The following is a 24451-nucleotide window of genomic DNA, read 5'->3' as shown; positions in this document are numbered from 1 at the left end:
AAACTCTGTGGTGTTTCTCTCATTGTGAGAATCATATCCAGAATAATGTGATTTTCTCAATCTTCCTTCTACTGTGGCAGTTTTTTCCATATATTATGTCTTGTAGCATAAAAACCAAGTATCACTATAAATTTGGTAAGTAATAGAACTTCAGGAAAAGGTGTTGTCAGAGTAGTTTATATGTAAGCTGCTTGCATAGAATGTTTAGAATGGCAATTTTCCTGGGCACGTCATTTCCGGAGGATCCTGCTATACCACTCCTGGGCATATACCCAGAGGATTCCCCAGCATGTAATAAGGATACATGCTCTACTATGTTCATAGCAGCCCTATTTATAATAGCCAGAAGGTGGAAAGAACACAGGTATCCCTCAACAGAAGAATGGATGCAAAAAATGCGGTATATATACACAATGGAGTACTATTCAGCCATTAGAAACAATGAATTCATGAAATTCTTAGACAAATGGATGGAGCTGAAGAACATCATACTAAGTGAAGTAACCCATCTCAAAAGATTAATCATGGTATGCACTCATAAGTAGATATTAGCCTAGAAAATTGGAATACCCAAAACATAATCCACATATCAAATGAGGTACAAGAAGAACGGAGGAGTGGCCCCTGGTTATGGAAAGACTCAGTGTAGCAGTATAGGGCAAAACCAGAACAGGGAAGTGAGAAGGGGGAGGGAGGGAGCTTATATGACTTTTGGGTAGTAGGGGGGCAGAAAAGGGGAAATCATTTGAAATGTAAATAAAAAATATATTGAATAAAAAAACTATTAAAGACATGTCTGTAACTATAAAAGAAAAAGAATGGCAGTTTTCATTCCCCAGCACAGCCTTCGAAATACAGCCACCGTTCATTTTAAAAACATTCCTGAGTGAGCCAGTTATTTATAATGTGAAGTTCTTCACATTTAAACTGAAGAAAACTAAAAATGACCAGAAGATAATATATGAATTATCAAATAACTTGAAACTGAGAAATTCTAACAAGGAAAAAATGCAGATAGCACTAATGGAATTTGGTAAATCTTCAAGTTTATCAGAAAATGTTTATAATTCCACTTTTAATCAACTTAGGAATACTTTTATGCCTACCATTATTACATTTATATAAAATTTTCCATGATAATCTTCAATTCTGACATGTTTTTAAACATTTTTCTACAGTTTTACCAGAAATATTTTCCATGTAAATCTTCAATTCTGTCATAAAATGTTTCTTTCCCATATTTCAATTAATTTAGCAATGTTTACATGTCTACCACTTTACTCCTTAATTTTCCATGAAAATTGTCAATCTTGACGTGTTTATCTGAAATATTTTCCATGTAAATCTTTGATTTGATCATAAAGTGTTTTTACTTCCCTTTAAAAAATAAAATTAAAAAAAAACTGAAAAAACATCCATTTCGTAAAAAGTCAACTTGCTGTTGACTAGAGAGGATCCACCTCATGGAATAGGTGAAAAATCTTTTGACTTATAAAAAGCTGATACATCAGTACATTATTTTAAATAAACAAACATATTACAGGTGATAAAATTGAAAATTGATAAGAATTTAAAATTTCATAGAAAGAATTCCTTAAATAAATCTGAATCTTAAAAGTGTTTGGGAGCAAATTAAGAAAGGATGTAACTACTGGAATTCTTGATTTCCTTACTTATTATTCTATCAGGAACAAACTCTTTTATAATTAGGATAGAATCAGTATTAATACTTACCATTAATCTTACCTATATTATACTGGGAAGAGTTTTTCAAGATGGATTTCAGCTGTCCTCGCGGTCTTACTCCACTGAGGTATATTTTAAGAGTGTTATTTTAATAGTCATATAAAACATTAATGAAAGGCTTTGAATTCTTTGTTGTTTGATTTCCTAATTTATATTACATTACAAATTTAAAAAAACTATTAATTTGTTCTTCAACCAGTTGATTACATTTGGGGACACTTTCTTTACAACTTTTCCTAATGTTGAATATAGGGGAGAATTTAGCCCACAAAAATTAGCCCAAGAAACCCATACACAGATACAGAAAAAGGCACACACACTCATGAGCACACATACACACACACACACACACACACACACACACAATCACTAGTACCTCTTCAGCCTTTGTTTTGATAGTTGTACTGACTGGTATTTTTACTCTACAGACTCAATGTCAGTCTTTGTCCCTGGAGCAGCACAGCGCCTTCTCTCACGGTACCTTGTGCATATTTCACTGACTATGATGTTACCACCCAAAAGGTTGATTTGTGGACCATCAAATAGATTTCTAGAACTCTTAAAATCCCACCACAGCTTTCAAAATGTTCAAGCCATTCCTTCATAACTCATGCATGGATGAATCCTGAAATCACAATCTGCCTGTTTCTGTGACAAACAAGCATTTCTATGATTTAATAAGATAATGACAAGAGCAAAGGACAATAAAACCTAGTGGACACTTGTGGTTTTACTGTGGAACTGTTCAGAATTCCAAATAGAAGTTAACATGTGTAATTTGAAAGGAGTCTGAATAGTTTTAAGTACTGAAAAGTTTTAAATCTTCAATTTCAACATTAGCTTTGATGATTTGGGAAATTTTCAAACATTTTCAATATTATTGTCCTCTCTTGTGGAAGTAATTAATCGTAATGAGCACAGAATTAGCTTGAAATACAACTTTAAATTTCCTACCAAACCAGTAGCTAAACAGGAATTGATGAGCCTTCACCTCTATGTTTACGTCCAACTGAGGTAGAAGACAAAAGCCCCCTTTGTAGAGAGGTAAATATTAGTTACGCCATCATTCAGATAATCTATTGAGAGTGAAAGGATTCATTTCTGTGGAACACAGATGTGAACAGATCATTGATGGATGGAGCATTCTGGAAGACATGGGTGCCTTCCAACAACTACGAAAGACGCTACACCTGACAAAATGGTCCTTTGCATGTAAAGCTGGTTGTCAGAGGAGGAAAGAAATGCATTGGCATCCTGTAGTAATGACTGAACATGGAGAACCACCCCAATTTATGTAAACTTACTGACAAGAGAAATGCCTGAAATGACAGCTACTAGTGTGGGTCTTAGTTCACAAATTGAATTCAGTAAGGCTTGGAAAGCCAAGGAAGCTTAGATGGACAGCCATGTCCCTAGCTAATCCCAGCAGGCTCTTTTTCCAAACTGCAGAGTTGGTTCTTGGAAATGGTGGGGGAATGTGATGGGCATGTTCATAGGAACCACACTGAGAACGTTTTCAAGTGAATAAGATATACATCATACTGTGAAACTTGTAAGACAAAGGTCTCAAAGTACTCCCAACAAGAATTTGCTTCCTCTCTTTGAATTTATCTACTATTACTGTATAGTTAATAAACCTTACCAGGACAAAGGTCTTTCATCTTTAAAATAAAAGACTTCTGAAAATAAAAACAAAATATATTTTATTACAACTAGAGAAAAACCATACCTATAAAAATGATCAGATTCAATGTTAGTATCAATTTCTATGAGACAATTCTGGAGACTATTCTAGAAGAAATATTCATTTGTAGCAAATGACTTCATGAAGAACTGTGATATTTTAAATCAAAGATGACAATAGTTTATCAAACATTAATGCCTAAATATAAATTCACACACACAATTATGATGATCTAAAATGAACTCTCTCATACGGATAGAGGGCACAGAACTGACCACAAAAATCAACTCTTTCTAAAATAAATTCTTGTGATCCTTTTTAACCTTAGGCTGATGGTTCTGGAAAGAATTGTATATTGAGTCTGGGAGCATACCATTTGAATTTCAACACTTAGGAGGAAAAACCAGATGGATTGCTGTGATTTCCTAGACAAACAGAGCCACATTTAGTAACATTATGTCTCAACCCTGCTGTTAAAAAAGTAAAACCCAGAGCTGAGCAGCAAGCTGTCCCATGAATGCCATTCTCTGGCCACAATTTAACCCAACATAAGCAGGCCTGCTGTACCAGGAACTTAAAAGTTTGACCTCTTCTCATTGAATGCTCTGCCCATTTTCCAGAAGACATACACCATGCCCTGATTTCCAATGTTGAGGCAAAGGCAGCCAACCTCAGGACTCCTGCACCAGAAACACCCAGGGATAACCAGTTGTCTAAAGGTCACAATAAAACACTAACAAGTGCTAATTCAATATGACACATCCAGAGCCCAGGTATCCTACTATAGCAAGCTCTGGATATCCTATCATGATCCAAGCACAATAAAATGTCATTAAATCCAATCTTATGAAGATGGTAAACGAATTTAAAGGCAAAATTAACAAATCCCTTAAATAAACTGGAAAATACAATCAAGCAAGTGAAAAAAATGAATAAAACAATTCAATACCTGCAAATGGTCAAAGAAGTGGTAAAGAAAACACAGAGGGAACCATGGAGATGGAAAATCTAAGAAAGACAACAGGAACAGAAGCACAGCCAACAGAATAAAAATAATGGAAGAGTCGATCTCGGGTATAGATGATATGAAAAAAAGAAACTAACACATCAACCAAAGAAAATGTTAAACCGAGCAGTGGAACCAAGGCAACACAGGGACCAGTTAGGCCCTGCGCCCACGACCACTGACCTTCGCTGACCAGCCGGGAGGCAAGCAGCTGCAGTTGTGCAGCACATTTCCTGCACGGAAGCCACTTCAGAACTCAGCCTCCCACCAATCAGGAGAGGTGCATCCACTTGGTTCCGTACTCCAGGGATCGGACAGACTGAGGTACACAAACATAATCCGAGGCCAACACCGCGGTGGTCTGAGCCCGACGGGCGTTGGCCTGCACCCAGGCCCTGGGCTGGTCGGGGGGCCATCGGGGTGCCAACCCAGCCAGGAGGTTTTTTGCCCAGGCCTGCGTGCGCGCCGCCGCCATTTTGCCTGCAGGACGACAGAGAGCTCTGGCGGGCAGACCTGTAACAGGCATAGCCTGAGGCTAACAAAGCGGGGGTCTAGGCCCCAAAAGGCACAGGACTGACCCCAAGAACTGGGCGGCTTGGTGGGCCATCTGTGAGTCAACCCGCCCAGGTGATTGTTAGCACGGCAGACTCTCCCGGCGCTTTCAGGGAGCGCTGGCGCGCACGCCCGCCATCCTAGTCACCTGGCGGACCCAATTAACAGTCATAGCCCTAGGGGAACTTTGCTCGGACCTTGGCCTCCCAGGCTTTTGCCTGGACTCAGGGACTGGGCGGCCAGGCTAACCTTGTGTGCGACAGCCCGGTTGGCGGATCGGCTGCCCAGCGGAGTGAGCGGAACAGAGGGGAGATCACAGCAGCATACACCGTAGGCACTCCCTGGGGGTGCACACAGGCTCCATCTGGTCCACAGACACAATCTGGGGCAAGGTCTCAGGCAGAAGCCCTCAGCTCTACTCTCTCCTCTTCCGGATCCAGATCAGCCTGGGCGGCAGCACCACATCTCCAAGTCCTGCAAGTGGCTAGCTGGGCTTCCGGGCAGCCAGCTGGGAGAAGTCAGTGTGCTCCACTGAATCCAGCAGGCCCCAGCGGGAGCCTTCGGGTGCCTGCTTTGGGATCTGAACAGCCTGGGCAGCAGCACCCTGTCTACAAGCAGTGCAGGAGGTAAGCTGTGCACCAGAGGCCAACTGGGAAGGGGTAGCTTGCACGGGTGAGTCCAGCACTGACAAGACCAACACCAGTGAGAACTAGATGGCAAAAGGCAAACGCAGGAACGTCACTAACAGAAATCAAGGCAATATGGCAACATCTGAACCCAATTCTCCTCTACCAACATGTCCTGGATACCCCATCACACCAGTAAAACAAGATTTGGATTTAAAATCACTGGTCATGATGCTGGTACAGGAACACATGAAGGACATACTTAAAGAAATTCAGGAGAAAATGGATCAAAAGTTAGAAGCCCTTGCAAGGGAAACACAAAAATCATTGAAAGAAATCCAGGAGAATACAAAATCCAACAAGGAGGGAATGCAAAAAACACTTAAAGAAATACAGGAGAACTTTGGTCAACAGGCTGAGGTCATGAAAGAGGAAACACAAAAATCTCTTAAAGAATTACAGGAAAGCACAAACATGCAAGTGAAGGAGCTAAGCAAAACCATCCAGGATCTAAAATCAGAAGTAGAAACAACTAAGAAAACTCAAAGGGAGACAACTTTGGAGATAGAAAGCCTTGGGAAGAAATCAGGGGACAGAGATGCAAATATCAACAACAGAATACAAGACATAGAAGAAAGAATCTCAGATGCTGAAGATTCCATAGAAACCATGGACTCAACAGTTAAAGAAAATGCAAAATGCAAAAAGCTTGTAACCCAAAATATCCAGGAAATCCAGGACACAATGAGAAGACCAAACCTAAGGATTATAGGCATAGATGAGAGTGAAGATTTACAACTTAAATTTATATCTTCAATAAAATTATGGAAGAAAACTTCCCTAACCTAAAGAGAGAGATGCCCATGAATATACAAGAAGCCTACAGAACTCCAGACTGGACCAGAACAGAAATACTTCCCGTCACATAATAATCTAAACACCAAATGTTCTAAACAAAGAAAGAATATTAAAGGCAGTAAGAGAAAAAGGCCAAGTAACATATAAAGGAAGACCTATCAGAATCACAGCAGACTTTTCACCTGAGATTATGAAGGCTAGAAGGTCCTGGGCAGATCTCATGCAGACTCTAAGAGAACACAAATGCCAACCAAAACTACTATATCCAGCAAAACTCTCAATCACCATAGATGGAGAAACTAAGATATTTCATGACAAAACCAAGTTTACCCAATATCTATCCACAAACTCAGCCCTAAAAAGGATAATAGGAGGACAACACCAATACAAGGAGGGAAACTTCACCCTGGAAAAAGCAAGATAGTAACCTTTCATCAAACCCAAAAGAAGTTAAGCAATCAAATTTAAAAAATAACTTCAAAAATGATAGGAAGTAACAATCACTATTCCTTAATATCTCTTAACATCAATGGACATAATGCCCCAATAAAAAGACACAGACTAACTGAATGGATACGTAAACAGGACCCTACATTTTGCTGCTTACAGGAAACACACCTCAGGGTCAAAGACAAACACTACCTTAGAGTAAAAGGCTGGAAGACAATTTTACAAGCAAATGGTCTCAGGAAACAAGCTGGAGTAGCCATTTTAATATCAGATAAAATTGACTTTCAACCCAAAGTCATCAAAAGGGACCCTGAGGGATACTTCTTGCTGGTCAAAGGAAAAATACAAAAAGAAGAACTGTCAATCCTGAACATCTATGCCCCAAATGCAAGGGCACCCTCTTTCGTAAAAGAAACTTTATTAAAACTAAAAGCACACATTGCGCCTAACACAATAATTGTGGGTGACTTCAACACTGCACTTTCCTCAATGGACCGATCAGGAAAACAAAAACTAAACAGGGACACAATGAAACTAATTGAAGCTTTGGACCAATTATATTTAACAGACATATATAGAACATTCTATCCTAAAACAAAAGAATATACCTTTTTCTCAGTACCTCATGGTACCTTCTCCAAAATCGACCATATAATTGGTCACAAGACAGACCTCAACAAATATAAGAAGATAGAACTAATCCCATGCCTCCTATCTGATCACTATGGAGTAAAAGTGGTCTTCAATAGCAACAGAAACAACAGAAAACCCACATACACGTGGAAACTGAACAATACTCTACTCAATGATACCTTGGTCAAGGAAGAAATAAAGAAAGAAATTAAAGACTTTTTAGAACACAATGAAAATGAAAACACAACATACCCAAATCTATGGGACACAATGAAAGCAGTGCTAAGAGGAAAACTCATAGCCCTGAGTGCCTCCAAAAAGAAAATGGAGAGAGCATACATTACCAGCTTAATGACACACCTGAAAGCCCTAGAACAAAAAGAAGCTATTTCGCCCAGGAGGAGTAGAAGGCAGGAAATCATCAAACTCAGGGCCGAAATCAATCAAGTAGAAACAAAGAGAACCATACAAAAAATCAACAAAACCAGGAGCTGGTGCTTTGAGAAAATCAACAAGATAGATAAACCCTTAGCCAGACTGACCAAAGGGCACAGAGAAAGTATCCAAATTAACAAACTTAGAAATGAAAAGGGAGATATAACAACGGAAACTGAGGAAATCCAAAAAATCATCAGATCCTACTACAAGAGCCTGTACTCAACACAACTGGAGAATCTGGAGGAAATGGACAATTTCCTTGACAGATACCAAATACCAAAATTAAATCAGGACCAACTAGACCATCTAAACAGTCCCACAATGCCTAAAGAAATAGAAGGAGTCATAGAAAGTCTTCCAACCAAAAAAAGCACAGGACCAGATGGCTTCAGTGCAGAATTCTACCAGACCTTCAAAGAAGAGTTAACACCAATACTCTTCAAACTATTCCACAAAATAGAAACAGAAGGAACACTACCCAATTCCTTCGACGAAGCCACAATTACGCTGATACCAAAGCCACAAAAAGATCCAACAAAGAAAGAGAACTTCAGACCAATTTCCCTTATGAACATAGATGCAAAAATACTCAATAAAATTCTTGCCAACCGAATCCAAGAACACATCAAAACGATCGTCCACCATGATCAAGTAGGCTTTATCCCGGGAATGCAGGGTTGGTTCAATATACGGAAATCCATCAATACAATCCACTACATAAACAAACTCAAAGAACAAAACCACATGGTCATTTCATTGGATGCTGAAAAAGCATTTGACAAAATTCAGCATCCTTTCATGCTTAAAGTCTTGGAGAGAACAGGAATTCAAGGCCCATACCTAAACATAGTAAAAGCAATATACAGCAAACCGGTAGCCAGCATCAAACTAAATGGAGAGAAACTTGAAGCAATACCACTGAAATCAGGGACCAGACAAGGCTGCCCCCTTTCTCCTTATCTTTTCAATATTGTACTTGAGGTACTAGCTCGGGCAATTCGACAACATAAGGAGGTCAAAGGGATACAAATTGGAAAGGAAGAAGTCAAACTATCATTATTTGCAGACGACATGATCGTCTACCTAAGTGACCCAAAGAACTCCACTAGGGAGCTCCTACAGCTGATAAATAACTTCAGCAAAGTGGCAGGTTATAAAATCAACTCAAGCAAATCAGTGGCCTTCCTATACTCAAAGGATAAGCAGGCTGAGAAAGAAATTAGGGAAATGACCCCCTTCACAATAGCCACAAACAGTATAAAGTATCTTGGGGTGACTCTTACCAAACATGTGAAAGATCTGTATGACAAGAACTTCAAGACTCTGAAGAAGGAAATGGAAGAAGACCTCAAAAAATGGGAAAACCTCCCATGCTCATGGATCGGTAGAATCAATATAGTTAAAATGGCCATTTTGCCTAAAGCACTATACAGATTCAATGCAATACCCATCAAAATCCCAACTCAATTCTTCACAGAGTTAGAAAGAGCAATTATCAAATTCATCTGGAACAACAAAAAACCCAGGATAGCTAAAACAATTCTCAGCAACAAAAGAAAATCTGGGGGAATCAGTATCCCTGACCTCAAGCAATACTACAGAGCAATAGTGTTAAAAAACTGCATGGTATTGGTACAGTGACAGGCAGGAGGATCAATGGAACAGGATTGAAGATCCAGAAATGAACCCACACACCTATGGCCACTTGATCCTGGACAAAGAGGCTGAAAACATCCAATGGAAAAAAGATAGCCTTTTCAACAAATGGTGCTGGTTCAACTGGAGGTCAGCATGCAGAAGAATGCGAATTGATCCATCCTTGTCTCCTTGTACTAAGCTCAAATCCAAATGGATCAAGGACCTCCACATAAAGCCAGACACTCTGAAGCTAATAGAAAAGAAACTGGGGAAGACCCTTGAGGACATCGGTACAGGGAGAAAGTTTCTGAACAGAACACCAATAGCGTATGCTCTAAGAGCAAGAATTGACAAATGGGACCTCATAAAATTACAAAGTTTCTGTAAGGCAAAGGACACCATCAAGAGGACAAATCGGCAACCAACAAATTGGGAAAAGATCTTCACCAATCCTACATCAGATAGAGGGCTAATATCCAATATATATAAAGAACTCAAGAAGTTAGACTCCAGAAAACCAAACAACCCTATTAAAAAATGGGGTACAGAGTTAAACAAAGAATTCACACCTGAAGAACTTCGGATGGCAGAGAAGCATCTTAAAAAATGTTCAACTTCATTAGTCATTAGGGAAATGCAAATCAAAACAACCCTAAGATTTCATCTTACACCAGTCAGAATGGCTAAGATTAAAAATTCAGGAGACAGCAGGTGTTGGAGAGGGTGTGGAGAAAGAGGAACACTCCTCCACTGCTGGTGGGGTTGCAAATTGGTGCAACCACTCTGGAAATCAGTCTGGCGGTTCCTCAGAAAACTGGGCACCTCACTTCCAGAAGATCCTGCTATACCACGCCTGGGCATATACCCAGAAGACTCCCCACCATGTAATAAGGATACATGTTCTACTATGTTCATAGCAGCCCTATTTATAATTGCCAGATGCTGGAAAGAACCCAGGTATCCCTCAACAGAAGAGTGGATGCAAAAAATGTGGTATATCTACACAATGGAGTACTATTCAGCCATTAGAAACAATGAATTCATGAAATTCTTAGGCAAATGGATGGAGCTAGAGAATATCATACTAAGTGAGGTAACCCAGACTCAAAAGGTGAATCATGGTATGCACTCACTAATAAGTGGATATTAACCTAGAAAACCGGAATACCCAAAGATATCCACACATCAAATGAGGTACAAGAAGAAAGGAGGAGTGGCCCCCTGGTTCTGGAAAGACTCAGTGAAACAGTATTCAGCAAAACCAGAACGGGGAAGTGGGAAGGGGTGGGTGGGAGGACAGGGGAAGAGAAGGGGGCTTACGGGACTTTCGGGGAGTGGGGGGGCTAGAAAAGGGGAAATCATTTGAAATGTAAATAAGTTATATCGAATAAAAAAAAGAAAAGAAAAAAATAAAAAAAAAGAAAAAAAAGAAAATGTTAAACCTAAAAAAATTACTGACTCAAAGTATTCAGAAATTCTGAGTCACTGTAAAATCCTACTAAGAATAATGGGAATGAACAATAGGGAAGACAGTTCCAGCTGCAAGGACAAGAAAATATTTGAAAGAAAATCATAGAAAAAATTTAACCCAACCTGAAGAAAAAATGCCTATCAACATAGAAGAAGCTTACAGAACACCAAGTTGATTGATGTTCCCAAGAAATAATAATCCTATGCTCTCTATGTTCTGTGTCTGTGCTCAATGACCTCTGGAGAAAGAAGAAATCAGACTTTCTAGAATTCAATGAAAATGAAGGCACAAAGTATCCAAATTTATGGGACACAATCAAAGCAATGCACAACAAAATGTTCATAGAACTTTGTCTATTCAAAAAATTGGAGAGATTTCACACTAGTAACTTAACAGCACATCTGCAACCTGAAGAAGAAACAGAAGCAAGCACACTCCAGAGGAGTAGATGGCACGAAATAGTCAACAGGAAAACAAAGAAAACAATACAAAGAATCAACAAAACCAAGAGCCGCTTAATCAACTCTGAGATTCCATTCTACACACAACACAAAAGCAAAGATGCAGTTATACCACTCCTGGGCATATATCCAAAAGATGCTTCACCATGCCACCTCAAGGAGACTTGCTCAACTATGTTCATAAAACCTTGATTTGTAAAAGTCAGAAACAGAAAACAACCAGGATGGATTTCAACTGAAAAATGGATCAGGAAAATGTGGCATATTTACAAACTGAAATGCTATTCATCTATTAAAAATAAGGAATTCATGAAATTTGAAGGCAAATGAATGGGATTTAAAAATTTCATCGAGAGTGTGGCAATCCAAGCCCAGAAATGCAGATGTGGTATGTACTCACTGAAAAGTGAGGACTTCTTTACCCATATAGTACAGAATAATCATGCTAAAATCCATAGACCTAAAGGAGCTAAAAAAAAAAATGAGGGCCCCAGGGTAGATGCTTGAATCTCACTCAGAGGGGAAAAAATAGACATCAGGGTTCCATTAGGGAGGGAAATTTTTGGGAGATGGGGAAGGGAACTAATGTGGGAGCAGGTGTAGGTAGTAACAGGGACAAGAGATACCTGGAGGTATCCTCCAGGGAAAGGAGGAGAATACCAATGTACTCACAAAAACATCAGCCCAAAATTCATCCTACCTACAAGATATTCAGGGGTTAAAATGGAACAGAGATTAAGGGGATAGCCACCCATTAACTGGCCCAACTTGAGACCCATCCTGTGGGAGAGAACGAATCTTTGTCAACATTAATGGTATTCTGCTATGCTTGCAGACAGGAGCCAAGGATAACTCTTCTGAGAGGCTACATCCAGCAGAAAATGGAAACAGATGTACATACCCAAGCAAACATCAAGTAGACTTTGGAGAGTCTTGTGGAAGAATTGAAGAAGGACATTGAACACAAAGAAGGACAGTGTGATTGAGGGCTCTGGGACAAGAAAACCTACATAATCAACTATCCTGGGCCCATGAGGGCTCACAGAGATTGAACCACCCCTGAAAGAGCACACATGGGGTACACATAGGCATCCTCCCCATAAGGAGCAGATGTGAAGCTTGGTCTTCATGTGGGTTCTCTAAAAACTGAAGTGAGGACTGTTTCACACTGTTGGATGCATTTGGATTCCTTTCTGCTAGTAGAGCTGCCTTGTCTGGTCTCAGTGGGAGAAGGACCTAAAATCTCTACTCTTATTTAAGGTAATAGGACCAGCTACTATATGCTATATTAATAATCATTATAAAAACCTTACTTTCATTGAAGTTGACATGCTTCACTCCGGTTTTCTGGGCTGGTGTCTCTGTCCTGTGACATAGGTTTAAAAGTTATAATTATTGTGCTATTCATAAGAAAAACATTTGGCAAGTGTATTAAGTACTTTATATTTGAGTCCCTACTCTATCTTACTCTAGAGGGTTACTAACAGTATTTTTTGGAACGGGATCTCACTATGTAGGCATGCTCGTCTGAAATCTGCTCTATGGACCATGATGGCCTTAACTCACAGAGATCTGTGTATCTTCTACTTCCACAGTTCCGGGATAAAATGCATGGGCCAACAGGAATAGACAAACACTGTTGGCTTTTCAGCAATTGACTGTGATTGCTGACTGCTAGCCTTTCCAGCTTTTCTCAAGAGAAAACATGAGGAATACTAAGCTCTTAATCAAACACAAACAAAAGTGCTCAGACAACCCACACACACACACAAACACACTTTTAAAAAAGCATTAAAGGCAAGATTGGACAGGCTCGACATGATATGTCTGTTGACACTTATGGAAGACTAGGAGAAAGGAATCCAGGCCTGAGGGAGATAGGAACCCCAGAGGAAGAACAACAGAATTCGATAACCTGGACACTTACGGCTCTCAGCGACTGAACCATCTACCCTAGAACAAACATGCACTGGACAGACACCTCCTGACACACATGTAGCAGATGTACAGCTAAGTTTTCACACAGATACCAATCAACTGGGAATGGGTCTATCAATAAAGCTGTTGCCTGTTCATGGGGTATAACCTTCTAGCTGCGCTGCCTTATCTGGACTCAGAGAGAGAGGAAGTGCCTACCCTTGCAGAAATGAACTGCCATGGTAGGGACATACAGGAGATCCCCAACTGATCAGAGGTGAAGTGGAGGAGGAACAGAGAAAGAAATATGGGATGGAACAGAGAAAGAAATGTAGGAACAGGAAATGTAGGATGGATGACCAGGAGGGAGTCAGTTAAGCTAGATGTAATGTGAATAAAATAAAATAGAATAAAATAAAATAAGTTTTTACAAAAGGCATTATAGATTTGAAAGGAGAGTAAGCTACCTCTACCAAGGCTCATCGTAAAACACAGAGCTATTATGTGGGAATAATGGCTCAAAATAAACAGGTATACATATGGTCTAAACAGAAAATTCAAGCATACATAAGTGTATTTCATATGGAAAGGGCATATAGCATTGTAAGAACAAGCTGTTTCAGAGCTAAACATTCACAGAATTCAGGACAAGATTGAAAATGCTAAAGTACCAGACTCTGTGGAAAGAAATGAACTACTTATATATCCACTTTGAAAGCTCCATCTGAAATGGGGAAGAAAAATGTCTTGACCTGTGGAATTACCGAACTAGCTGGGTACTTGTACTATGTCTCTTAAAGTACATCTTCCAGCGAAAGTTCGTTTCCTGCTGAGTTGGACATTTCAAACTTAAACAGATCATTAGGAAACACTATTTGTTACCTGTGATTATGATGTCATCTTTAGGGTCATAGAATATAAAATTTCAGGCTTAGGGACTATCGGTGTTTATCCATGATAAAACACTTGCCAATGACACCTATGGCCCTTAATTCAGTGACAAACACTGTCAAAAGCAAAATATGATGGTCGAGCAACAATTGTTCTACCTTATCCTTTGGTTTGGTTGAAGGCTCATGAGGTGAACTCCTGAACTAGGTAGTGGTCCCTGGTGTGTGCTGTTCTTGTGTTGTGTTGAAACAGTCTCTTTTCCAGCTCCCACTTCAAGTGTGCTAAGGTGTCTATGTGCCTCAAAATCTTCCTACCCAGTTTTGTTGAGTATAGGCTTTGGTAGTAAGATCTGATGATTTTTTGAATTTCCTCAGTTTCTGTTGTTATATCTCCCTTTTCATTTCTAAGTTTGTTAATCTGGATAGTGTCTCTGTGCTCTTTGGTTAGTCTGGCTAAGGGTTTATCTATCTTGTTGATTTTCTCAAAGAACCAGTTCCTGGTTTTTGTTGATTCTTTGTATAGTTCTCTTAGTTTCTACTTGATTGATTTCAGCCCTGAGTTTGATGATTTCCTGCCTTCTACTCCTCCTGGGTGAATTCGCTTCTTTTTGTTCCAGGGCTTTCAGTTGTGTCATTAAGCTGTTAGTGTATGCTCTCTCCATTTTCTTTTTGGAGGCACTAAGGGCTATGAGTTTTCGTCTTAGCACTGCTTTCATTGTGTCCCATAGATTTGGGTATGTTGTGTCTTCATTTTCATTAAATTCTAAAAAGACTTTGATTTCTTTCTTTCTTTCTTTCTTCCTTGACCAAGGTATCATTGTGGAGAATATTGTTCAGACTTCATGTATATGTGGGCTTTCTGTTGTTTTTATTGTTATTAAAACTGCATGGTATTGGCACAGGGACAGGCAAGCGAACCAATGGAATAGAATTGAAGACCCAGAAATGAATCCACACACCTATGGTCACTTGATCTTTAACAAAGGAGCTGAAAATATCCAGTGGAAAAAAGATAGCCTTTTCAACAAATTGTGCTGACTCAACTGGAGGTCAACATGCAGGAGAATGCAAATTGATCCATTCTTATCTCCTTGTACTAAGCTTAACTCCAAGTGGATCAAGGACCTCCACATAAAACCAGACACACTGAAACTAGTAGAAAAGAAGCTGGGGAAAACCCTTGAGGACATAGGCACAGGGGGAAAGTTTCTGAACAGAATACCAATAGCTTATGCTCTAAGATCAAGAACTGACAAATGGGATCTCATAAAATTACAAAGTTTCTGTAAGGCAAAGGACACCATCAAAAGGACAAAACAGCAACCAACAAATTGGAAAAGATCTTCACCAACCCTACATCAGATAGAGGGCTAATATCCAATATATACAAAGAACTCAAGAAGTAGGGAACCAAATAACCCTATTAAAAATGGGGTACAGACCTAAACAAAAAATTTTCACCTGAAGAAATTCAGATGGCCGAGAAGCACCTTAAGAAATGCTCAACATCATTAGCCATTAGGGAAATGCAGATCAAAAGAACCCTGAGATTTCACCTCACACCAGTCAGAATGGCTAAGGTTAAAAACTCAGGAGACAGCAGGTGTTGGTGAGGATGTGGAGAAAGAGGAACACTCCTCCACTGCTGGTGGGATTGTAAGATGGTACAACCACTATGGAAATCAGTCTGGTGGTTACTCAGAATACTGGACATGACACTTCTGGAGGACCCTGCTATACCTCTCCTGGGCATATACCCAGAGCATTCGCCGGCATGCAATAAGGACACATGCTCCACCATGTTCGTAGCAGCCTTATTTATAGTAGTCAGAAGCTGGAAAGAACCCAGATATCCCTCAATGGAGGAATGGATACAGAGAATGTGGTATATATACACAATGGAGTACTTACTATTCAGCAATTAAAAACAATGAATTCATGAATTTTTTAAGCAAATGGATGGAACTGGAAAATATCATGCTAAGTGAGGTAACACAATCACAAATGAATACACATGGAATGTAATCATTGATAAGCGGATATTAATTAGCCCTGAAGCGCTGAACACTGAAGATACAATTAGCATATCAAATGATTCCCATGAAGAAGGAAGAAGAGGGCCCTAATCCTGGAAAGGCTTGATGCAGCATTGTAGGGGAATACCAGGACAGAGAAAAAGGAGGGGGAAAGATAGGAGAATGGATGGAGAGAAGAGGACTTATGGGACATATGGGGGGGACTGGGAAGGGGGAAAACTTTTAGAATGTAAACAAAGAATATAGAAAATAAATTTTTAAAAATCTTCCTATCATTTTAATATTCCTGATCTAAGCAATTGTCACCCTCAAAAACAGCACTAAGATTGAAGAAAAGAAGAAACTGTACCCATTTGTCTCTACCGGTGCATGTGCTTTAGCACACATTGCTTCTAAAAATTCTACCATTTCAGGTTTCTGTTCAAATGCAGCGAGCTGTAAGGGGGTCAAGCCATACTGTAAAGGAAAGAATATTGCATTTTACAAAATGAATTGTTTCTCAATGAAAATTCATCACAGATTTTGTGAGCATATACTGTAAGGGTTACAAGGGTTCATTTATCCTACAATACCTGTTGCACTTTCCCACACACAGCTATCTTTTTCCCTATGACACAACTTTTCCCTGTCCAACATTGTCTATGAACAACACTCCCTTCCAGAACTCTCCCCAAACACTCAATGGTTCCAGTCTACTTAGCTCCATGGAGTAGGCCCTCCATTGACACAGCCCTGAAACATACAGTAAAGTTTGGTATGTCCTTGTTGAAGGAGTGCAGTCAAGAGGTGTCTGGAGCAGAGTTTCTCTTCCTGTGTTTCAAATATATTTCTTTGCTAAACTAAGAATTATCTTGCAAGTACAACAGCATCTCCTATGTATATCAATGTTTTCAAAAAATTAAATAATGTTTTTTTAAAATTTTCTCAAATGATCAAATTTCCTAATTTTCCTGTCACCTCGCTCACTTTCCAGTGCACTCTCATACTTGAGTCAAACCCACATCAGTACATTCTTTGCAACAACACATTTCTATCTATTCTATAATCATATAACATGAAATGAATTTATTTTTATTGTCTGTGTATATGTGATGTCTATGTGTGGTCCTAAATCCTTTATTTTTGAATGTTAAAATCAAGGCCAATTCTGAGACAAAATATGCTATGCTGTGTTTTTCTGAACTAACTACTAAAAATATGAAAAACATGTTTGGAAAAAGCAGCATTCCTGTGAACAGATTCAGTGAGAATGCTTGAGCTTCTGCATGTAGAAAATAGATGTGACTGCTAGAAGTGCACTGGGAATGAAGTTGAGTGATCTTTACCTCTGTTTTGGCTTCAATATCTACGTTGTGCTTAAGAAGCAATTTTACTAAGGGTAGGTTACCCCTGCATACAGCATGGTGGAAGGCTGTATTCCCACTAAAATCCATCACATTTGGATCAGCACTGTGGTCGAGCAATACAGAAACACAATGTATGTTGTCTCGCTGGGCAGCCTGTAGAAATTGGACAAAAAAAAATACATCTTCAATTTAAGGAATCCAAGAGAGACATTTCTACTATTGCACTGAATAGTTCCCCTTAAAGCAAACACAGAGTTTCAGTTATGCATATTATCTATTTTAACACAAAGTCTTAAGTACTCCAGACTCACCTGATTTTAGAATCTCCCCACAACATCTTTTTACAAGTGGTAGAATTTAAAGGTTCTGCCAACCCACCCAGATTTTCTAAGAATTCAGGTCTGTGCTGGTTGGCTGTTGCAGTGCAGAGATTAGTTGTTTGGTTAGTTTTTGTTCTCTTTGCCAGTTTGACATAGGCTAACACACCTGGAAAGATCGTCACTTGAGGAACTTCCCCTATCAGACTTGCCTTTGGGCAACTATGTGTAATATATTTTTGATTTTGATGGAAGTAGGAAAGCCCAGGGTCTTAGGGTTGGGGGCACAGCTGGGAGAATATTCTCAGGTGTATGAAAATAATCTGTGCAAGCCCTGGTAAAAGTCATGGAAAAGCTGCATTCGCCCATGATCTCTAGTTTAGCTCTTCCCTCTGGTTCCTGAATACGAGCTCCTGCCCTGGTTCCCCTTGAGAATGAACTGTGACCTGTAAATATAAACCAAATAACCATTTCCTTTCCTGACTTGTTTTTGGTCAGTGTTTTATTACTGCCACAGAAACCAAACAAGGACAACCTCTAATCCATTTCATACCACAACATATGTCCAATAGCTACCTTAATCAAGGGTGTGCAGCCTTCATCATCCCGGATGTTAACGCTGGAGTTATTTTCTAATAATAGTAATACCACGTCTGGATGGTTGTGGGCGCATGCATAATGCAGTGATGTCCTGCAAAAGGAAAGGACATTTAGGAACATTTCTGAATGCTAAATAAGAGCCCCATCACCTTTAAGTGCTACATAGTATGGAGGTAATTTCCATCTGATGTAAGCAAGGAACTGGAGTTTCCTTGCTTGGTTATGTCTACCCAGATGTTCATTTGCTGTGCTACGGATATAGTGCATAGGTGACCTGTTTAAGGGAGGAATTCTATCAAGACTTTCATCCTGCAAAAAGAAACCTGTCTGAATCATAGAAAAATTCCCACTAAATTGATCTCAGCTTGAATTTAAATCCTACTCTACTATCTGGTACTTAATAGTTCCTCCTTGGGATTTCTATGATCCCCATGAATCCATTTCCCAATCCAAAGAATGCGATTAGACAAAGAAGCTATGGAACACAGGGCACCTCTGATGTTTCAATTTGGATGGGCAAGACCTCTGCTACAACATTAGAAGCACTTACAGCTCCTGAGAGTCCAGCCTTTGCTAGTCATGATAAGGATTGTCATAACAAACACAACATTTCAGTGAAGGAAAAACAGGATTCTATCAACAGTGCACATATAAAAAATTTATATTCAAAGGAGTTTACATTTCCTTAAAAACACCTCTCTTCAACAACCATGTCTTGAACATGATAATCCTAGTAACTCATCCTAAATACTGGCCAGTGACACTGGGGTTACCTTCCTTTTTCATTCACATTTTAGCCTCACTAACATTGGAATTTCATTTATCATTTCTATTATTTTGCAACAATAATTGGCAATATATTTAGCTTTGTTAGCCTACAAAATAAAAGGGTATCCTGAAACCCATTGTGCCTTGCATTAAATAAAATATGGCACAATCCACACAGAAATGGAAATTATACAGATCACTTGTATCTATGTAAATTTTTAACAACAAACAAAATTCTAAACTCTCAGTCATCACTACTTTGATGTGATGTTTCTATACCTGGTACCAGCAGGAGCACAACCCAGTCCTTAGGTAATAGATAAAGTATCCATGATGATCCAGGCACTAAACTGTAGCAGAGCAAGACCCTATACTTTGCCATAAAATGGTCAAGGTGCTGCTGGACTCACACCAAAGTTGGGTAAATATCCCAAGAAGGAGATAACTTATGCCTTCCTAGTTCCAATTCTTGATATTCGGAAGGGTTTAAGCAAAATAAAACTAGGGTTTCAAAGAGTATGGTTCATTTCAGTTCATATTTAAATTTTGGAATATAAGGAAATTTTGGGCAGAGAAACATAATCGTCTAAAAATGTGAAGATCTGCAGAGAGAGTAGAATGTGAATTTTATACAGTAGATATCTAAGTTATGTGTGGGGAATAAATGGACCAACTGAAAATCTACAGTTGGACAATTCAGTCTTTTTAAAGAAAACAATCAGTAAGCAAGACAATATCTTGAAACTATAATTTATAATTTACTCTTCATGAACCTTGAACTTAAAGAGTAATTAGCCCCTTAGAACTACAAAATAATCAAGAATCACGTGGACGACAGAAAATCTACTGTTGTGTCACTGGTTCCTCTTCATAAACTAGAACGGAGTAAAAATAGGAAACAAGAATGAGGGGCTGGGGTGATTGGAAGAACTCAACTGGTAAATCACTTTCCCTGAAAACCTAAGTGCAGATATGTGGATGAGAGGATCCCCAAAGCTTACTTGCCTGCAAGTCTGAGAATCAATGTGCTCCAAGAGAGTAAATTACACATTCCAGGGATTTGGGTAAATGAACATGTCTCTCTAAAACTGAGGGACCATGTGCTGGAACACATAGGGAGGCCCGATGGCCTGAGGTCCCCTAGAACCGACAGTGGGGCAGAAGACAAGTGTCCAGTGGTGAGTCCTCGGACCATCACACACTTAGCTCCACATGTGTGGGACAAGGGAAAGTGAGAGGAAGACAATGCCCGTCTCTTTCCTTCACATGTGTATCAATGCATACACAATATCTACCTAGGGTGAATATGGGGGTACAGGGTCAGAGTTCAAAATGTCTTTGTATGATCCATTCGCAAGCATAGGTCATATTGACCTAAGATTTCTCAGTGATTTTTTTGCATTAAAGTTGATGATTTATCTTATGATAAATTTTCCATTGCTGAATAATAGTATTTATTAATGGCCTATATATTAAGACAAATCTAGACAGGTGGCTTGGTAGTTAACAGCTCTAGTTTTGTTTTCTCGGATACTCAGTTTTTGTTGCTAGCACACACATTGCAGCACTGTGTGTAGCTCCAATTCCAGGTGATCAAGCACTAGATTCTATCACACATGGTGCATCAAAAATGCACACAGGCACAACATCTGTATGGGGAGAGGATGGGTGGGGATGGGTGGGTGGGGTGGGTGGGTGTGGGTGGGTGGGTAGGTGGGTGCGTGCGTGTGAGATTTGCTGTGTGTGTGTATCTCTGTGTGGGGGGTGTGAGTTTTGCTATGTGTGTGTGTGTGCGTGTGTATCTACAAAATTTAAGTGTAAACATAAAAATAAAATGATGCAGTTTGGTTAAGGCCTAGGAGCTGCTGTTCCAGGGTGTGCAGGTCTCCTATGCCTCAGAGCACTAAACAAGTGACCATGCAGGGACCCAATGGAAATGAACCTAAGCACACCATCTCTCCTCCATTAGGATGGAGCCCTGGAAGCTGATTTTCTCCCTGCTTGGCTCTGAGTATGCCTGACAGGTCCCACTCCACTCTGTCCGCCCCCCTCCCCACCAACTTCAATGCCCATTACCTGCTCCTCCTATCAGATTCATCCACGTGATGTCGACTGGAGTGGATTAAATGTTCAGTTTTGTCCAGGTCACCCACACTGGCTGCTCGCTGCAAAGGACCCGTAGGGTCATACCCGATCAGGAAGAGGGGAAATTTCTGCCTTCTCTGACGATGTATACATCTACAGCCCAAACATGAATGCCACAGACGGGTGTACCAGCGTCTCCTTTGGGTGATGATTCTTGTCTGGGCATCATAAGCAAAATCTTCCTCCATTATTGAGGCCTAGGGCCTCAGGGCCCCCTGAGGGCCACCCAAGATCTACTTTCCCTCTCTTCCCTTCCCTTTAGCTGATCACTGCTTCCCAAATTCTATAATAAAACAGAACAGATTTAAAACTCTTGCAAACAAAACACTAAACAGTCCAGCACGTTCAGTATCAACTGAACTATACTTCAGTATACAGCAGTACTGCTATGCTAGAACCACCACTGTTACATGCTGTGAGGTCACAATGCATGTTCTATGTTAATGTTCTATGCACACCTGCCCCATTCTGCAGTAGTTGGAGCCCAGGTATCTAATAGACTTATGTACTAAGCTCATTCTTTGAAAGTACACAATCTAGTAGTGCTTTCTTAGTATGTCATTAAAATTATGCACCCATCACCCTATTTGTTTTAAAAACATTTTTATCTTTGAGAAGAAATCTTGTGGCCATTAGAAGTTACTCTTTACTCCTCCAGAGCCTACCACCTATCAGATTGTTAGGTACCAGCTCAACACATCCCTCTTTGATGACAGAAGTGTTACCTCCTAAAATAGGAACTTTAATTCTGGTTGTATAGAGCATCAACACAATAGCCTTCTCAATAACCCATGATATGTGGGGGTTTCTGTGGGTCCCACTCCAACTTCTGCTTTACAGTTCTCATTGTGTTGGGTATTGCTGTGTTAGTGGCTACTGCTGCTGTTGTTTCATTTTTAGTTTAGGGGATTTGGGTGTTTTTGTTTGACTTATTGATTGATTTGAGAGAGGGAGAAAGGGAGAGAGAGAGAGAGTCACAGACACACAAAGAAACAGGCACAGGCAAAGACACAGGCACAGGCAGACACAGACACAGACAGACACAGACACAGACACAGACACAGACGACACAGACACAGGCACAGGCACAGGCACAGGCACAGACAGACAGAGGGAGAATATGTGTGTAGCCCTGGATGCCCTGAACCTAGCTCTAGAGACCAAGATGGCTCTGTAGATCAAGGAGCCTGATATAGCTGTCCTGTGAAGGCTCAATACCCGAGGGTAGGGGAATGCAAGGGAGGAGAGGTGGGAGTGGGTGGGTAGGTAGAAAAACACCCGCAGAAAACTGGACATGACACTTCCAGAGGACCCTGCTATACCTCTCCTGGGCATAAACCCAAAGGATTTCCCAGCATGCAATAAAGACACATGCTCCATTATGTTCATAGCAGCCTTATTTATAATAGCCAGAAGCTGGAAAGAACCCAGATGCCCCTCAAAGGAGGAATGGATACAGAAAATGTGGTATATTTACACAATGGAATACTACTCAGCAATTAGAAACAATGAATTCACAAAATTTCTAGGCAAATGGTTTGATCTGGAAAATATCATCCTAAGTGAGGTAACCCAATCACAAAAGAATACACATGGAATGCAATCTCTGATAAGTGGATATTAATTAGTCCAGAAGCCCTGAATACCCAAGGCACAAATCGCATAACAAATGACTCCCGTGAAGAAGTACGGAGAAGGTCCTGATCCTGGAAAGGATTGATCTAGCATTGGAGGAGAATATAAGGACAGAGAAAAAAAGGAGGGAGGTGATGGAGAATGGATGGAGAGAAGGTTTATGGGACATATGGGGAGGGGGGATCCGGGAAAGGGGAAATCATTTAGAATGTAAACAAAGAAATAAAATATTAGAAAATAAAAATATTAAAAAAAAGAAAGAAAGAAAGAAAGAAAGAAAAACGCCCTCATAGAAGTAGGCGGAGGGGGATGGAATAGGTGGTTCCTGGCCAAGACCAAGTCTTACCCCCTCCAATGCTCTTCCCCCTCCTCTGCCTCAAGAAGACCTTACAAGAAAGACAAACACACCCCGCTGGGTGTGGCCCCCTGCACAGCACTATAATCTGAATAAACTTTCTGATTCTCCATTGCCCTTGCATGTGAGATAAGGGAACCCATGATTGGCTGGCACAATGGGAACTCTACATCCTCCTCTAACAAACAGGCTCTCAAATGTGGCTGCTCTGTTACTACATCCAAAGAGTGAGATGACCTGTGTGTGTGACCTGGGAACAATTCAGATTCAGCCTGAGCCTTGATTTTTCCCATCTCTGAAAAGAGTTTGACCATGCCTTTCCTTTGACCCCAGTCTACTTGGTTGTCTGGAAGGTAGAATCCAACAGTAAGATCAAAGGGGGAGAAAGATATAAGACTACTCTTCAGAAGGGGAGCCAGGAAGTGTTAGCCCTGTGTGTGTGAGGAGGGGCCTCTTTCCAACAGAAAAGAGCATAAATGGATTGCTCTTCTTAAACTGCCCCCTGTTGTGCTGAAACTGCTGAGGGTTAAAGTCATTGGGATTGGAGAAGTACTTGGGATCTTTCAGCAAAGAGCCCAGTATAGGCAATACATCAGTGCCCTGGAAGACAGGAGCCATGGGACTAATTAGGCAAGGTGATAGATGAGCATCCTCAGGGCTCACAAGATTGGAAGGAAGAGGAGAAAAGGAGAGGGGCTGAGCTAAGGGGGAAGTGTTGGCCAATGTGACAGGTTCTCTTGGAGCAGTGGTGGTTCAAGTTCTCTGAGGAAGGTCGCTTGAGAGACTCACAATCTCTTGGAACAGAATGTTAGGGAATGAGCAAGCTCATGCCTGTCAATTCAGGAGGTTGTAGGCTCAGGAAGAAGTTCACACTCCCTG

The 24451-nt window shown here is 40.2% G+C and overlaps 1 protein-coding gene across 1 annotated transcript in view; it reads right to left on the bottom strand.

Annotated features, from left to right (window-relative positions):
• The window catches only part of LOC127697202 (uncharacterized), a 66454-nt gene extending 44684 nt beyond the window's left edge, over nt 1-21770 (bottom strand). The window contains exons 1-7 of the mRNA XM_052200205.1: nt 21514-21770; nt 18646-18760; nt 17732-17905; nt 16770-16862; nt 12877-12922; nt 3389-3425; nt 1747-1808 (exon numbers count right to left, since the gene is read on the bottom strand). Of these exons, the coding sequence (XP_052056165.1) occupies nt 1747-1808; nt 3389-3425; nt 12877-12922; nt 16770-16862; nt 17732-17905; nt 18646-18760; nt 21514-21770 (784 nt within the window). The remainder of the gene's footprint in view (nt 1-1746; nt 1809-3388; nt 3426-12876; nt 12923-16769; nt 16863-17731; nt 17906-18645; nt 18761-21513) is intronic.
• Nucleotides 21771-24451: the final 2681 nt, after the last annotated feature.

This window comes from Apodemus sylvaticus, chromosome 1 (assembly GCF_947179515.1).
Source record: "Apodemus sylvaticus chromosome 1, mApoSyl1.1, whole genome shotgun sequence".
NCBI classification, from domain to species: domain Eukaryota; kingdom Metazoa; phylum Chordata; class Mammalia; order Rodentia; family Muridae; genus Apodemus; species Apodemus sylvaticus.
This window is presented reverse-complemented; position numbering and strand designations above follow the sequence as displayed.